The sequence below is a fragment of the Schistocerca serialis genome, chromosome 8 (genome assembly GCF_023864345.2).
Source record: "Schistocerca serialis cubense isolate TAMUIC-IGC-003099 chromosome 8, iqSchSeri2.2, whole genome shotgun sequence".
Classification (NCBI taxonomy): domain Eukaryota; kingdom Metazoa; phylum Arthropoda; class Insecta; order Orthoptera; family Acrididae; genus Schistocerca; species Schistocerca serialis.
The window spans coordinates 55,585,976-55,605,106 of record NC_064645.1 but is presented as its reverse complement, the minus strand read 5'-3'; the positions used below and the strand labels follow the sequence as shown (position 1 = coordinate 55,605,106).

Genomic DNA, 19,131 nt, shown 5'->3' with positions numbered 1-19,131 from the left:
TCAAAGTAAACTATTATTGCTGATTTGTTGAGTCTGGGAACCTCCCCAAGACATTCAGTGCAAATCAATGGAATGGTGCTGCTGCATGCGGAATTGGTATCAGATATCACGGAGATAAATGTGGCACGTGCTCACATCACTGTCACTCCTTATAGTGGCTCACATAGTGACTAATCAATTGGTAAAGATCTGGCCAGTGATACCTGAATCTGATAGTGTTTAGAGTCTTCACGAATCCCAGCTGACCTGGTGGTGTGTCATGGAAAACTTTAGGGTAGCTGGCTGTATATGAATTAGAAAGACAAGCAACCATTTCTGCTTCACTGGATCATAGTTCCTCTTACACAAAGTTCTGTTTATTAACTGGAATTCTCCTTTGGGCAGTTCCCCATCCTCCAAGGCTTTTATGGTTTTGATCAGTGCTGGCACATGATAATGGAAAGTCCGTCAGGAATATACATAATGGAAGGAGTAAAAGTGATAACACAGTTTATAGTTGATGCATTGAATTGTTGATAGGCACATAAACAGCAGTGAGGGCATCAGATGAACCCTCCTTCATACATACGTAAATACACATACACCTGTATGGCACTGTCCTGGCACTACAACTCAAATGGGGTGAAGAGTTGTGTCAAATGGAGCATGCAAGGGGAGGACAACACACACACACACACACACACACACACACACACACACACACACACACACATGAGAGACTGTCACACATACCACGCTCATGCAAACACACTCAATTCACCCACACATGAGAGACTGTGGTCATTTTGTGTGTGTGTGTTTTTTTTTTGTCTACTTCTGATGATGGCCTTGTTGGCCAAAAGCTCATTTTGTGACAGTCTTTTTGTTGTGCCTTTCTGTGACTCAGCATCTCTGCTATATGGTGAGAAGCAACCAGTCTTTTCATAACATTGTTACATTCCATCCTGGATTTTCCATACTGCCAGGACTATTACTGGAAAGAATGACTGATGTTGTGAGGACAAATCTCATCTACATAATTCAGAGATGCTGGTGTCCCGTAGAGGATCAACATAGCATGGGTTGTGAAGCAGCCATTGGAATTAAGTGTATAGTGCTCACCAGCAAATTCTGCTTCTGAATAGTCAACTCTGCTATTGTCTCTAGTTTGACAGATTTATAGCAGTTTTCACAGATGGTTCTACCTCTAATGGATAAGGTACGTCAGCCACGTGATGGGGCAGGATATACTTGGTAGCTGCATTTGACTGGCCTTGTACCAAGATTTGCCACTGGGGTATGACCTATGTGGCAAAGGTTTAGGAGTTTGTCTGGTGTAAGGTTTATTACATTTCTTTCAATCCACCCATTTAAAGCAAGTGATTATTTGTTACCATGTCTAGTAATTCCGTGTATCATTATTTATGATACATGCAATTGAAAATGGTGAGTGTCAAGAATTTTTAATTGAAGTGATGACAGGAAACTAACTTCCAAAATTCGTATAATTAAAATCAAAGATATGCAGAAAATATTTAAAATTGTTAGAGATAAAAGAACATGTTTGAAGCATGCACAGAGTATGTCTAATGTGCGCATACCCATACTACTGATTTCCTTTAAGGGCTCTTCAAGCAGAATGAACTTTCAGTTCATACTCTCAATTCCTACATATGTATGTTTATGTCAAAAGCCTTTTCCATTTGCATTACTGCTGTTTGAAGCTGCTCTAAGAAATCTGGCCTTCCCTGTAAAAAAACTTAATATTTAATGACCTATTTCTAGATGCTTAATACCGTTCAAGAATGAATCTGTTTGTCCAAACATGATTAGTGAATGAGACGACTTTGTTGTTAAGGTAAGAAGTGAGTATGATGAAGCTGAAAATTAAGTAAACATACAATTAGAGAAATTTACCTTGTTGGCTGCCATAGGAAAAACAGACTTCATAAAAGAGGAATGCCAGACTCTGTCTGCCCTTGGAAAGAAGGTTAAAGCAATTCATTTAGTTAGCAGAATTATAAACGACACTTACTAAATGTGGTGTTTTTGCCACAGACACCATTCCAGACATATCACATCCTAATTCATAGAGTGGCATCAGAAATTCTGAGTACTGCCGTAAGAGGCAGCCACACAGCAATCGTGGCCACCAACTGATAGCAATTCACACACACACCCTCCTTCGCAGACACAGGCAGTGACATTATAAAAGCATATAAGAGGCCACCACAACTTATGATCAGGCCCTCATTCAATCTTGTGTTATAAAACTGAATACTCAGCCTCTCGCAAAGTGATTACAGCATATTACGAACTTGACATATTTAGACTGTACATTGGATTTGACTGAACTTTTGTTCTGCAAACTACTGAAGTTAAGTTAATGATATTCACTTAACTGTTGCCATGTGTCTCCTCCTCTGTTTTCTGCTTTAGAACACATGCATCACCACAGGATACAGCACTATATTGTTGTGTGCCACAAATAAACTAATTTCATAATCTACATCCTTTTGGTTTAACATGCAACACATTGTTATATGTATTTGTCTAGACCTTGCGTTATTCCCGTGGTACATTACAGTCAGTTATTTCCTGCTGTTAGTTAAAGCTAGTTGGATAAGAAAATAAAAGTCAGGTCTACATTCACATAGAAAAAGCAAAGGTAACACAAATGTTTACACATATATACAAACCCATGCAAAGTAATATGTTGTGACATGATTGTCTGACGGTATGATCACTTACAAGTCTTTGTACACACCATGATAAATCTGACCACATCTTTGTCATTTCAAATGGTTGGCACATGCAGACATACAAGACATTTTTAGAGTTACCAGAAAAAAAACATTATTCTATGAAAACTCCATTTCTTTGAGTGTGTCCAATGTGTATGCAATACCCTAATTTCATGTGTTAGGAATTTCCAGCTTTGCCAGATACAGCTGTGCATTAATTTCAAATAAATAATATTCACTATATCAGAGAGCATTCCCGAACAAATTTTCTGATAAAGGTTATTTCATTTACCGTGATAAAGTCTCCTTATCGATTTGAAAGTGATTTACCAAATTCAAATCTTCAAAAAACTTGAAAACATAGCACGTTGTTTCAGGAACTGGTATTGTGCGAGGGGAGAAAGACCAATGTAATAATAGTTTGTTGTCATGACTTCCTTTGCAATTAAGTAAGTTTTGTACATCCTCTGCATTCACCTAAGGAATGGAAATAGAAATATGTGGTTTACTTTTTGTTACTACAGCAAAATTGCTTACCATTATTTACTGAAGATAACGACAAAGTAAAATATTTTTATACACAATAATGGTTAGATTTCCATTTTTAAAATGCAGTTGCTTACGAACAGACAATCTAATTAGAAACTGACGGAAAACAAGCATTTGTAGAGATACATACAGTATTTGTATGGGAAAAATATTGCTAACAGAAACAATGGCACACAAAAAATTTATGAGTTTTCTTTTCTTTTTCCTTTAGATGCATATAAACTGAAAGTTAGAAGCACTTTCATAAGAATGGTACGGAAATGTAGTCATGAAAATTTAAAGAAAAAAAAATGAGTACATAAAAAAGCAACAACAGAAATACATAGATCTTCTATGACATTTCAGGATTGCTGCCGGATCATGTTGACTTCTTGTCATAATACATCAGCTGGCAACCGTCCAGCATCTTCAGGTGAGTGTCCGCCACTGAAGGCTGCCAGTACATAGTGTTGGCTTTATAAAAATAATTGGCACACAAAAGCATGCACACTGGCACGCTTCACACTATTGACATCTGCACCCTCTGCAAATAAATACTGTTCCCCCTGTGGCATGCAGGTGCAAGTCCGTCCTCTGTCAGAGTGCACGCTCACAACACTAAAAACAAATGTCAGATGCTGCAGACGTCTCATTGTGAATAAAACATTTTCTCTCAGAAAAAATAAAAGAGGTCACCAGGTCCCAAGCCTTCTGCAGTTGAAAGCCGCTGTCACAATTTATCAGATTTTATGTTAGACATATTTCCACAGATTCTTAATCACTGAATCCCAAAAGGATCTCACTGGGGTCAGTATTTTTGTGGCAGAATAATCCATATAGTGTCCTATGGTAATAAAATTCTCAGCTACGACCGACTTACTGGGCTGCGAAAGGCAAGTGTGATGCTCATGTTGAATCCACCTTTCACGTACTGTGCTTATCGTCTCATCTGTGTAAGCCTTGCCACACTGGCAAGGAATATTGTAAATCCCAGCCTTCTGCAGACCCACATTGTCCTTTATCAAAACAAGAAGAGCACTAATCTTCACCGGTGGCCAGAAGATTACTTTAACTTCATGTTTCCCTGGAATCCTGCCACCTTTAGACCTGTGGAAGGAAAGCCCTGGACTTGAGCAGCTCCTTATCTTCTGTCTTGTCACGTCTCCTTAATGCTGTACTAATCTGATGTGGAGAGTAACCGTTATCTATTAACACCGACTGTAGGTGTTCTAGTTCCTCTGTACGGCCGTCTTCATAAAAAACAACATGGGTCTGGTGCACCAAAGTTCTATGGACAACGACTTTTTGTGAAGGGTGATGGCAGCTCAATGCTTGCAGATAAAGGGGGTTTACAGTAGACAGGAAGCCCCAATGACCCATCCACTCTCCTAGAACCCAAGCCATCCAAAAATGGTAAGCAACCCTCCTTCTCTATTTCCATCATAAACTGGATGTTCTTGTGGACTGAATTCAGATGTTGCAAGAATCGTGACAGTTCTTCTTCAGTATGGGGTCATACTATAAAACTGACATCTATGTATCACCAGAAGACTCTCCGTTTAAGTTCTGCCAAATCAAGTGGCCTCTCCTTAAAGTCTTACACAAAAAAAGTTTGTTATCAGAAAGGACATGATGAAAATGTGCTGTTATATCAGTCACGATCTTATTGCTGATGAGTGACAAAGATCCCATAAAAGGAACCTTAGTTGAAAGTGAGATGACATCAAAGCTCACAAGTAAGTTAGTCTATTGATAACATCAGCAGAGTTGTGAACATGATGCGTGCACTTCCCCACAAAAGGTCTCAGCAGAAAGGCAAGATGTATAGCCAAATCATACTTGGGGGTGTTGATATTAGCAACAATCTACTACTGTCAATATTATTGAAGACTTTGAGGAGACGGCACTTGATTCGACAGAACTTAAAGCGAGTCTTCTGGTGATATGTAGATGACACTTTTGTAGTGTGGTGCCATGGTGGTGAAGAATTGTCATGTTTCTTGCAACATCTTAATTCAGTCCACAAGAACATCCAGTTTATGATGGAAATAGAGAAGGATGGTTGCCTTCCACTTTTGGACGTCTTGGTTACTAGGAGAGTGGATGAGTCATTAGGGCAGTCTGTCCATCATAAGCCCACACATACAGACCTTTATCTGCAAGTTTCAAGCTGCCATCAACCTTCACAAACTATTGGCATCCTTAGAAAATTTGTGCACCAGGCTTATGTTGTTTCTGATGGAAATGGCCTTACAGAGAAGCTAGAACATCTACAGTCGGTGTTCAAAGATAATGGTTACTTTCGACAACAGAACTGTACAGCGCTAAGGAGGAAGAAACGTGACCACCCACAAGATCAAGATGATAAGGAGCTGTTCAAGTCCAGGGCATTCCTTCCACATGTCGGTAACCTTTCATCTAAAGTAGGCACAATATTAAAAAAAAATATAAAATTTAAAGTAATCTGCTAGCCACTGGTGAAGATTAGTGCCCTTCCCAGTTCAGTAAAGGACAATCTGGGTCCGCAGAAGACCAGGATTTACAAAATTCCTTGCCAGTGCGGCAAAGCTTAATACATCAGACGATAAGCACAATACATACAAGGTGCATTGAGCATGAGAGCCACACTTACCTTTCGCATCCCAGTAAGTCAGCCATAGCTGAGCATTGTATTACCACAGGACACACTATGATTTATTCTGCAACAAAAATCTTGGCACCGGTGAGATCCTTTCGAGATTCAGTAATTAAATAATCTGTGGAAATACGTATAATGCAAAATCTTATAAATCATGACAGAAGCCATCCGTTGGACAGGACTTGGGACCCAGTGATCTCTTTAATTTCTTCTGAGAGAAAACATTTTATTCATAAGACACATCTGGCGACATCTGACCTTTTTTTTTTTTTTTTTTTTTTTTTTTTTTTTTTTTTTTTTTTTTTTTTTTAAAAAAAGGAGATGCATGTGTGCATTCTGACAGAGGATGGACATGTAGTTTCACCCTTAAGCAGGCACCTGCACGCTGCAGATGGAACAGTATTTGCAGAGGGTACAGATTTCAATAAATGTCACTGCTATGACAGTCACCAATGCCCAACTTGGAATTAGGGTTCTGAGTTACTTACTCTCATACTGTTACTTTTATTTTTTTCCACACATTTTCTTTCAATAAACGCAAAAATTGGGACAAAAAGCAAAGCAGAAAGCCAGCTGCAGCACAAAAATTGCTGTTGATGTTTTAATAATGTAATTACTGAATATTCAAATATGCATTACGCCAACTGAAGATGGGTGAAAGCCCGAAACATGTATTGGCTTAACTAAAAATGCATAAAAAAGTGGCTGTTTGCTGTGTTTATTAAAATAAAATAATTTATTTTCTTCTGCCTTTCACTGCAGATGAAAGAACTGTTTGTACAAAAAGCAGCAAGAGTATGACTGCAGACTCCCTTCCACTGCTGAACATAATATTTGGTTAAGCGATTAGCATGAAACTGGTTTTGGCATGTACCTCGACATTTTTTCTCATCTAGCTCGCTGTTTATTTTGTATTAGTGCTGCTCACTTGGACTTAATGATGACACAACTTATCACTGTGTTAACAGAAGCAGTAATGAAGGAATAGGAATGAGCTTGCAAATGTAAAATAACAATGGAATGGTTACAAGACAATGTTTTGTGTGACTGCTGCATTTTATACAGAGCCATACCTGTTAGATGGTTAATGCATTTTATAAAATATGGATCATAAACTGCATCTGGATAATACGTATAACCTTACTGGCTGAGATTAATCAATGACAAACAAACTGACATTTGTGATGCCTCTAATGGATGAAAAGTCAAACCTAAGAAGAAAAATATGTATTTCGTACCTCTGGCAGAACAATCACAAACTTAAAAAGTTTGTCATGGATGAATCATAACTCATGACAAAAAAGACTTAGAATTAACCTCCAGAGAAATAGTTTTGGACTTAAACAGATTGTCATCTGATTTACGGGCTAATTATCTAACAAATGGAATAGATTTTGTATTCTCTGGAATTAACAAAATGAAAAAATCTTTTAGACATTATTCTAATAGTCTATTTAGTGTGCAACATATATTTTATGGTGCTGACCAGTATAACAAATTATATATTAGCTAAAATGGTACTTGCGAATTACTTTTGGTATGTTGCAACAAATGAGATGGTACTGACTGTGATACTTCAGAAGATCACAATTATTAAAAATATCATTAGAAAACATTGTGATTTCCAAGTTTGTGATTATCTCACTCAGAGGTAAAGTAGCAATTTGGTTGTGGTGACAGACTGATCTGTAGCTTAGCCCCAGTTCTAGGTTGGACTGTGGTACTCTAGTTGTGAGTTGGCAAAGCAATGAGTGTGAAAGCAAATACATCTGTTACTTAGCCCAAGGTCTATGTTAGGTTGGAATGTGACAGTTTGGTTGTAAGTTGGTGAAACCACCAAATGTGGTAGCCTGATCCTGTAAGCTCCCCTCCCCTCACAATTTTAGAGACCTGACGGCGATCCTAATGGTTGACTATCAGATTATGGGGTGAGAAGCAATGACTACACAGAAAACCAGAATGTAGCCTAACAATACTTGGCAGAACAGTAAGTATTTATAACAGAAGTAATCATAGAAGATGTTGACGTTCCACTATAATAAATTATGAATTCCTATAACTTTATTTATTCACCTTCAAACAATGCAAAACACACTTAACTGTACCACACTCGTTTCTATGATGATACTGACGAATTTTAAAGCTCATGTACTCCAAAAATGCTGCAGACAATTCATTATTCCTATTCCAACAAAAGATTGTGCTCAATTGTGTAGCTAAACATTTTATAATTAATTTCTCATATTTATGGCTCGGTATCCTTACAATCTATAGCTTAGTCTGAGGTTAGGTTGGAAGGTGACATATAGGCTGTCAGATGTTTAACAATAATTACTAACCACATCTAAAACATGTTGCAAGTGCCTGTCTTGAAATGTTGAAATGCCAACATATTGAATTTTCAGACAGGATATGGTGTGCAGTTTTACCTGAGTGATATGTTTTCTGCTTGAAATTGTAACCCGATAGGTCATGTCTACACCAGGACATAAAATATCCTGTTTTTCCTCGAATGTGGATTGACCTATCAGATACACCAACAAGTGGAATATATTGGATTACATCTATCTCACAGTACAGTATTTATTTTGTTGCTTTTGTCTCACAGTTCCATTTTGCAAAAATTCTAATACAATGCGCAAATTCTAATACAGAATTACCACTTCATATGGTACAGTTTATAAGGGCGATTAATTGGAGACATGGGCTTGACTTTTAACAATTTGATGTTTTCTTTCTTTCTGTGATGACATTTGTGTTCTCTTTGACTATTATGACCAAGTGAATAGTTTGGCAGTTCTCTGAACAGTGATCAATTTTGAATGTGTGGTTATCAGTGAGTTCTTTTTTTGAGTTGCTGAAATGAGCCAGTGAACTGATCTGGAATGTTCACACAATTTAAAAGGTCAGAAGCAAATCGTACATTGGTATGTGGCTATCGGTTTCGTCACGAAAGACAGAAGGTGTGACCTTTGCCAAACAAAAATGAAGTTGGTACCAAAGAATAATTTGAATGATGGTTTTATATGGTGGTGGTGGTGGTGTGTACAAGGAAATAATTGGCAAGAGAAACAATGTTCAACAAGGAATGGTCCTTGGTCTGCTTGTAGCAAACTATCAATAACTGCAATCTTATAACTGACACACTTTTGCAGTTTTAAATTTAGCAGCAAACATATTTTGTAGAATTAAAACTGAAATCACTGTGTGGATAACTCATAGGAATATTGTAGAGAAGTATGTTTTCTATTTGTTTAGACAAAAACAAAAAACTTGGTGGGAAAGACATAACTGTCGAAATTGATGAACCCTTATTTCGGAAAAGAAAATTTGATAGAGGAACTAATGCAACAAGACAATGGGTATTCAGCACCACTGTAAGAGGCACTCATAAGTGTTATTTTGTGTTGTCAAAGTAAAGTCAAAGGAGGTACTTCTGGATATAAGAAGAAAAGATCTTAGCTGGGACAACTATAATGTCTGCCTGTTTCTTATAAGCAGCTATCAGGTGAAGGGTTCAAGCACCTCCCGGCAAAAGATATCCTTATTTCAAGAATCGAAGTACAGGAATAGATACAAACAGTTTTGATTTATATCCAACACAGTTAATCTGAGTTGCAACACAATGACTTTCTCACAGGAATGTTTGTAACATATCATCCACACCCTGTACAACTATCTGATGCCTTTCTGTTTCTCTGCTAATAATTTTGCTGCTTCCTAGCCCCTCCACTTGTAAATTAGACCTCCTCTCTTCTTTGCTGATGGTTATTTTGACCAATCAATGTGAAAACTAACAAATGTGCCCCTATAAGCCACTAAACAGTAATTGACTTCTCCCCTCGAACTACAGGTTCAAGGCTCTAGAACATAAAATTCTCAAGTCCTTTTGTGCTCAGGACCATGTATAATACTTTGGGATCGTTGACCTAAATTTAAGTATTGTAAAAGATTGTGTAATTAACTGGTGACCTAACATCATTACATTACTGAACGAAATAAGTGTGTCAGTTGAGAGTGAGTAATTACAAGTGTGATGTTCCGAGGTGAAATGAATGACATTAAATACTTCATGCAACTAAAGAGCTATAAAGCTATCTGCAATTACTAGCCATTTACCTTTACACAAACATCAAACACTAGGTTCCTGAAGATTAAATAAATATTCTCTGGCAGTAAATACAAGTTTCCAGAATGAGATTTTCACTCTGCAGTGGAGTGTGCGCTGATATGAAACTTCCTGGCAGATTAAAACTGTGTGCCCGACCGAGACTCGAACTCGGGACCTTTGCCTTTCGCAGGCAAGTGCTCTACCAACTGAGCTACCAAAGCACGACTCACGCCCGGTACTCACAGCTTTACTTCTGCCAGTACCTCGTCTCCTACCTTCCAAACTTTACAGAAGCTCTCCTAAGAACCTTGCAGAACTAGCACTCCTGAAAGAAAGGATATTGCGGAGACATCGTCTCCTAGGAGACGAGGTACTGGCAGAAGTACAGCTGTGAGTACCGGGCGTGAGTCGTGCTTCGGTAGCTCAGTTGGTAGAGCACTTGCCCGCAAAAGGCAAAGGTCCCGAGTTCGAGTCTCGGTCGGGCACACAGTTTTAATCTGCCAGGAAGTTTCAGTAAATACAAGTGTTACAAAAGTACAGGATCAATGTTGCTGCATAGTAAGTATGCGTGCACCTAGAAATGCACTTAGTTACTCAAAATATAATGATGCACCCAACCCACACAACTCATATAATATTGTAAACAGACAAGCCTGAAACATTTATACACGATTTGTCAATTTCAAATATAGTGTAAGCTGTGACTCTCAACAATTAGAACAAAGAACATTTTTTCACTTGAGAACGTTACTTATTTAGTTTGTAAGAAATCAGAAACCCATGACTAATATTTTAGAAAAGCTGCTGATATGAACACTGTCAATTTCAGACATTATTGCCATGAGCTGTGCTGCGTGCCTTGTGGAGTAGTAGTTAGCGTCACTGGATGGTAGGCTGCAAGTCACCAGTTCAAACCCATCACCAGCAAATAACTGATATTTGTGAGGCAAAAAGTGAAAAGGGACCTCTTGTCAGGGAAGTAAAATTTTCAGTACGAGCAAAAACATTTGATAATGTCTAAAATATCTATTTTTTGTTCTTTTTTCATATTGTAGTAGTTTACTTCATTCTGTACAAGCTCTTATCACTCTGAAAGTTATTATAATATTATTAAAAGCAATCAATGTCAACTTCTGAAAAAGGACTTCTTGTCGTTATAGGGAAATAACACTGGCCTGACCCTTTCTAAATCATGCAGCTGCATGTGCAATGCTTCAAAAATAAAATAAAAATAAATCTCCTGAATTTTACAGGCATTTTAAGGGGTTCAGAGTAGCCTTGAATAAAAGAAGAATGTTTTGTGAATACAATAATTACAAATAAGACAAGTGGTCCTCAGAGTTGTAAATGCCTACAGATGTTACCAATTTGCAGTTGGGAGCCCTAAAATGCCAACTGACTGCCGACATTATTGTAGCAACAAAAACCTACACTTAAACACATTTTAGTTCTGTTGTTGCTGCTACAACTGAAAAAGGTTAAGTTGCTGGGAATATATACGACTGGCTTCATGTCTTGGAGAATACTAGTGCTAACAAAGTACATGGCAGAACTAAATGTATCCATTTGAGCTCATCATTAGCTAAAACGATAGCGTACATTGCAAAATGTATATTGATGGAAATGGATTTGTGCACAGCATCTTTTATGGAGAAAATGGACCTGTTGGATTTCCTGGTGCAGTGATCCCAGCAGGGATGACAAAACAATGAAAAAATTATCTTTTTGAAACATCAGGACCTATTGCAAAGAGGAATAAAAAGATATTCTGTGTTGAAGTAGAACCAGAATCTGAACCAGAACCTCAAGACAGATAAATGAGCATTCTGAGGAAGAATATTACCAGCCAAGTATTCCAGAAACAAAGAAAAGGAGACACAATGCTGTTTGTGAATGATCTTGAACCCCTTCAGATGCAAGTATTTTAGAAGCAGAAAATCAAATGTTTTGTCTACTATAAAATACGGGATCTTGGTAACATATTTTTGGGGGCTTTGTGAACTCAATATTTTTGATGATTTTGGGCCCCTTGGTCTAAAAGATGCCACAATACAAAACAAAAAAATCAATATTTTGAATGAAAGAAAAAACAGAGCTGTGCAGGGTGCAGTAATTTTTCTCAATTTGGGGCAAATTCATTTGGTTTTAAATTTTTGTACACTATAATGTGCTACAGATTGAAGGGGTTAACCACTTAATGTGTAATATTAACATAAAAAAGTCTATACCATTTAACAAAGGACATGTGAAGGGTAATATAAAATCCAGAATTTGTATCTTAAATATATCAACTTAAGCAATGGCAATAAAGTGAAATTTTAAAATGAATTATCTCAAAACATCTGTTTTCCATCACCACTACGATGAACCTAAAAATTACAATAGCTCAAAATCTAGAATTTCCAACAAGAGGTCCCTTTTTGTTCTCTGTCTCACATTTATTTATCATGTCTGCAAGAGTCTCACAATCTCTTTATATTAGCAAAGTCTGCACTTTCTGGACAATTCAATGATCATATGAATAGCAGATATCTCCATCCAGAAATTCAGTTCTATCTGTATGCTGGTGCCTGTAATAAATGTGCTTCTAGTGCTTAGTGATGTACTTCACTGATGATCCTGGTTTCGAGTTTGGAGTTGACTGTGGTTCTGATGTGATACTGTTTGACTGAGAAGCCAGGTACTTCGAAATATCTACATCACCATGGCTCCAACTAGGCAACATAAAAGCCAGGAAGTGAGACAGAAGCAGTAGACTCTTTCGTTGATCCATATATTTGAGAGATCAATTAATTACAAAACAGCCGTAGGTCAGCTGCACATCACACAACCATCACTGTTTCCTGGAGGAACTGATCAATATCCCAAAGAAATGGCACAAAGAATTCAACCGAGTTGTCAAATACAACTGGTGGGATGACAAGATATGTTTGGCAAATGGCTACTTTTACTTGGATGGCACAGCAAAAAGAACAATAAAGAGAAGCTTGACAACTGGAATAAATTCCAGACAGAACTGAAGAAAACATTTGGTGACAATCAGCAGCAAGTCCACTTGCTGAAAGAACAGAAGAGCAGGACCAAACATCATGATGAAATGACACAGTCTTACATATAGAATGTTTTGGCCCCATGCCACATTGTGTACCCAAATTTAACAGAAGCTGGCAAAATTTTGCACTTGATGAAGCAATCACATAAGATATGTACCAAGCTCTTCTATTAAAATATATGACAACAAAGTAATTTGTCAAATGGTGCCAGTGCATCGAGTAAACACAACATAAAAAGCTATAGCCATCTTCTGAATTTGGAACCTATGGCAGCTGTGGAAACCACCATGACCTTGCCTCTTTCATACACCAGGTAGCAAGAGACAAAATACAGGAGTTTATGGCAGCCAGAAATGTCAGACCATGGACAGAAGAGATAGCAATGATGAACTTTGACTCCATATGTCTGGAAGTAACAGAGAATGTCGGAGAAGAAGTGAATCGATCTTTAGCACCAATCTTCATCACCAGTCAAATATGCCATGAAGAATGGACTCGGCCAACTCAAACTTGCACTTGAACAATGCAGGTACAATCAACACTGCTGAAACGTCAAAATGCACATAGAAAAATATACACTTGGAGTACAAAGAACAACACACTGATGTGTTTCCATTATGAATGCCCTGAACACTTGTATGCAGCTGCAGAGAAAGAAGACGGGCATTCGACAACTGTTATGCTGCAGGACATGAACCATCACAACATTCCTACCCATGCTAGTCAACTACAGATGATTATACAAGACATGTGAGACAAAATCCACTGCCGTATCCTGGATGAGATTGCTCCTCAACATACCATAGCCATCACCTGTACCAGCCACTCACCTAAGTGAGGTGACCATCTATCAAGGTAAGGCCACCGCAGATGAAAATCACCCATGGACGACAATTACCAAGATGTCTGTAAATCTCACTGACAACATCTCAGGTTGCCATCCTGTCCGGACACTAGTTGACTCTGGGACTTCTTTTTCTATAATATCAAAAGCTTGTCAATTAGCCGCTAAGGAAAACTACACTCTGTGACACAAAAATTATCATGCTGAAAGTCACAAATGCGAAATATGTCCAGCCGACAGGAGCAGGTATTGCAAGACTTACCATCAATGACAGAACACATCCCTCTGAACTTGTAGTTTTAACAGTATGCAGTAAACCTCCGGAGAGTCCACTGTCCTCTCCTGTGGTCCTTGTGAAGCAGATGACGATGATTATTATTATTATTATTATTATTTTTGGCTGAGGGCACTAAACAGCAAGGTCATCAGTGCCCTTGGGTTAATGATATACAGGGTTATTACAAATGATTGAAGCGATTTCACAGCTCTACAATAACTTTATTATTTGAGATATTTTCACAATGCTTTGCACGCACATACAAAAACTCAAAAAGTTTTTTTAGGCATTCACAAATGTTCGATATGTGCCCCTTTAGTGATTCGGCAGACATCAAGCCGATAATCAAGTTCCTCCCACTCTCGGCGCAGCATGTCCCCATCAATGAGTTCGAAAGCATCGTTGATGCGAGCTCGCAGTTCTGGCACGTTTCTTGGTAGAGGAGGTTTAAACACTGAATCTTTCACATAACCCCACAGAAAGAAATCGCATGGGGTTAAGTCGGGAGAGCGTGGAGGCCATGACATGGATTGTTGATCATGATCTCCACCACGACCAATCCATCGGTTTTCCAATCTCCTGTTTAAGAAATGCTTCTGCTTTAGCCTTTTCCGTAAGGTTTTCCAAACCATCGGCTGTGGTACGTTTAGCTCCCTGCTTGCTTTATTCGTCGACTTCCACGGGCTATGCACGAAACTTGCCCGCATGCGTTCAAGCGTTTCTTCGCTCACTGCAGGCCGACCCGTTGATTTCCCCTTACAGAGGCATCCACAAGCTTTAAACTGCGCATACCATCGCCGAATGGAGTTAGCAGTTGGTGGATCTTTGTTGAACTTCGTCCTGAAGTGTCGTTGCACTGTTATGACTGACTGATGGGAGTGCATTTCAAGCACGACATACGCTTTCTCGGCTCCTGTCGCCATTTTGTCTCACTGCGCTCTCGAGCGCTCTGGCGGCAGAAACCTGAAGTGCGGCTTCATCCGAACAAAACTTTATGAGTTTATCTACGTATCTGTAGTATGTCATGACCATATGTCAATGAACGGAGCTACAGTGAATTTATGAAATCACTTCAATCATTTGTAATAGCCCTATACTGATGAGTACAGTGAAAATTGTGAAAAAAATGTCAATAAAACAGAAAACCACATTTCATTCCTCCACAAGAATGACAAGGCAGCCCCAATAAGGTGAGCTTCAGAAAAGTCCATAATAAAGCCTCAACGAGACACGGCAGAATAGGTAGATAAAACTATGTATAAAATAACTGTAAGAAACACGGTTAAAATGGACAGATCACTGCAGTTGGATGACTACTTGAGTGACCCAACCACTGGGTGACTCACTGAAATTGTGCAATCAATATTTTGGGAAGAATTCCGACACCACAAAAAATCTTAAAACACGAACAACATTGCCTCATTATCAGTTAAAATAGAACGCAGATCCTGTGGGAGACACAGTTCACCCCTCAGGTCATCCTATAAAATGTACTCAGTTAAACATATCGTATTGTGTCACACATTCTGACATACTGAGGGTCCTTCCAACAAAAGAGGAAGCCACGTGTCAATGGGCAATGTCCCTCTCTAAACTGTGTAACAGCTACTTCTTCAAACCATCGTGGGCAGAAAGAGGTAAGCCACGGTTGCACTGAAAGTTTTATGGAACACAGTTTACTATTCCTCGCTTACAGCCACTGAGTCTCCCACCAACACACAGCCTTCCTGGTCACAAATGAAGCGACAGCCTGCAGGGGGACTGACAGTGAGCAGGATGAGGAAAGGAGCAAGCTTTCTTGGCAGCCGCTCAGGGAGTTCATTTCCCCAAATCCCTGTGTGTCCTAGAACTCAGCAGAAAATGATTTCCTTGTCCTGCCTTTGCAAGAGAAGGAGAGCATCCTACACTTCTCACACCACCCGATCTACTGCGTAAATCTGTCCAACAGTGAGAAGGGCACCTTGAGAATCTTAACAGATGAGAAATTTCTCGTTATGACGTCATCCCATTTGCTCCACTGCCCTCAGGATAGCACACAATTCCACATAATAAACTAAAAACTGTTCTGGGAGTCCTATCATCAGGACAATATCAGTAAACATGACAGAACAATTGAGAAAATGGTCAGACAGGACATTCCCAACCTTGTATCTAAAATATCTGTCCAAAATAATGGACTGTATGAAGGTGAGTAGACATCCACAGAATCTCCATTGAAAGATGTATGACAAAATACTATGCCTCCAGATGGTGTCGTAAGCCTTTTAAAAATTGAAATAAACACCGACAGTGTGTTGCTTATGAAGGAAGCTTGTTGAATTTCTGCTTCAAGCATGGCCAGGTTATCGAGCGGGAAGTTGTTGTTCTTGTTGATTTGTGGGAGGAAACCAAACAACAAGATCATCAGTCCCATTAGATTAGGGGAGGATTGTGGAAGGAAGTCAGCCGTCACCTTCCCAAGGAACCATCTCGGCATTTGCCTGAAGCAATTTAGGGAAATCATGTAAAACCTAAATCGTGATGGCCGAATGCGAGTTTCAACCATCGTCCTGCTGAACGCAAGTCTCGTGTGCTAACAACTTGCTTGGTCAAGTGTGGATTGATACCTGCTGAACCCACACTAGGACCAATTTAACAGGCACCTGGTTTCGAGAGCGCTTCCTGACCATATGCTCGTGTCCTTCCTATGCAGCTTGTCAGGCTAATACCACAATAACTACTGCGACCTGTCTGATTCTCCACTAGTTTTAAAACTGGGACTACAACAGATTCTTTCCAGGAGTTGGGAAAGTCTCCCATCATCCAAATATGATTAAAGAGCTGAAGGAAGACCTCTTCAATTGTGGGTCCAACAGTGTCAACAAGCTGTACATCATCAGGTTGTTTCCATGTGTCATACCACAAGCTACTGACAATGCAGAATCCAATTCCCACAGACAGAAAGGCTGGTTCTATTCCTCCACATTGGTGGAACTGAAATCAAAATCAGCCTTCTCCTGTGTCTCCCAATGGCTACGGAAAGTAGGATCCTGGCTGTAATTTGCCGTAAGGGACCTATATGATTCAGCCATTGTCTGAGCTATGGCTCTCAGTGATGTTACGAGACCCCCCCCCCCCCCCCCTTCCTGTATTCATACAGCTGCTATTGGCTTTTGTGAGTTGCACCTTAAGATTCTCCTGATGGCTTCCCATACTTTACTTGCAAATGTGCACCTACAGATGGAGTTGAGAAACTCTTGTCAAGACCTCTGCTTATGTTGCCGAATTATTCGCCTGGCCCTTCCACGTGCCATTTGAAAGTTTGCAAGATTCTCAAATGTAGGGCATCAACTGAATCTGTGTGTAGCCGCCCTCCTGTCCCTGACTGCAGAATGACACTCGTCATTCCACCAAGGGTCAGGTCACCTCCTAGGTGTTCCCAATGACTTTGGGACAAATTCATCAGTGGCATGGTGAATCATGGTTGTAATGTGATCCACCCAATTCTGAACGCCGTCACATTGCTCGAAGACAACTAACTGTCTGTAAAGCAACCAGTTAGCCTTTTTGAACAACCATCTCGGCGGGTTGCTTTCAGGATCTGCTCCATCAGGCAGATAAGATCCAGATAGGGTAGTGGCTGCTATAATGAAGATCATCACCCACTTTCCATTGAGCAGGTCTATGGCTGTAGACAAACCTGTAGCAGTTCTTAAATGTGTAGCTTGACCCATGTTCATCAGCATGATATCTATAGTGCATATCAGATTCTTGAGTATCCGACCTTTGGGTAAGTGGTGTTAGAACCCCACAGCATACTGTGTGCACTGAAGTCTCCTAAAAGGGGAAGGTGATGGGGTAGTTCATCAAGAAGATGAGTGAGGACTCCACTGTCAAGATGCTCATGGGGAGGTAGCTAGACAAAGCACACTGTGAATGCAACATGGACCATTATCTGAACAGCAACTACTGTAACCCCACCTTTCACCCTGTCACCAGTAAGGTCGTCTTTTCTGTAGAGGTGATAGCCACAAGTATAGGCATGTCAGTCTCTTTAAAATGAGTCTCCTGAAGAGAAAGGCCAAAGGGTCTGTCCTATACAATTCTTCCAGATGAGTCCTTCTTCTTGTCTTCAAAGGCAAAAGGGTCTGTCCTATACAATTATTCCCGATGAGTCCTGTATCTATTCATTCATATTCCATTTATATAGGAGCCATTTCAACAACGTGCTCTTGATTTACCCCTGTCCTTGCACAGGGTTGGCGAGGCACTTGTAGAGTGAGGTGGAGTGGAGGGGCTGCCTGGGTCTGGTGATGAGGCATCAGAATCCATGATGTCTCATCATTATTCAGACATGCCAGAATGGCACCCGAGAAAGCTTTCAATCTGCATGCTGAGATTCTTTCCCTGCTCCCTTTCCCAGCAAGGATGAGGGGGAAAGAAGGTGGTAGGAGGCACTTTTCTTTGAAGAAAGTGGCGGTTGGGAGGCACTCTGCTTTTGGCGTACTTTGGGGATGCTCACTGTGAAAGCATTGCTGATGTCTTCTGTTGTAGTTGCCTGGCTCACTATGCCTTCAACTTCACTTTTGCACATACAGATGCAACTACAGCTGCTGGTGGTGGATAGTGATATGCTGGACGTCGTCTGTGTCGAAGCGTTGACTTCAGGAACAGGTTTCTGCATCAAGGATGCATTAGAAGTGGCAAAGACAGGGGGTTTCATCACCTTATATTCTGTTTTGGTTCCTGCGTAGAGGATCTGCTTGGTCACTTTTATTCCTGAATTGTGTCTTTCTCTACAAAAGCAGGGCAGTCTCGGCACAAAACCGGATGGCTCCCAGAGCAGTTAATGCAGACTAATGGAGATAGCCAGTCAGCCCAGCTTCTTGGACTGCCTTTTCACACTTCCCCTAAGGTCGCTTCACCTCCGCAACTCAGCACTGTATGGCCAAAACGCTGGCATCTGAAGCAACGCATA

The 19,131-nt window shown here is 39.8% G+C and overlaps 1 protein-coding gene and 1 non-coding gene across 2 annotated transcripts in view; one reads left to right on the top strand and one right to left on the bottom strand.

The window, feature by feature from the left end:
* LOC126416665 (cGMP-dependent 3',5'-cyclic phosphodiesterase-like) overlaps nucleotides 1–19,131 on the bottom strand; it is a 263,554-nt gene that overhangs the window by 86,155 nt on the left and 158,268 nt on the right. The window contains exon 8 of the mRNA XM_050084464.1: nucleotides 3,016–3,200. Within this exon, the coding sequence (XP_049940421.1) occupies nucleotides 3,016–3,200 (185 nt within the window). The remainder of the gene's footprint in view (nucleotides 1–3,015; nucleotides 3,201–19,131) is intronic.
* Nucleotides 10,412–10,486, top strand: Trnal-caa (transfer RNA leucine (anticodon CAA)). Its single transcript has one exon. It is a non-coding gene; the product is annotated as a tRNA-Leu (tRNA).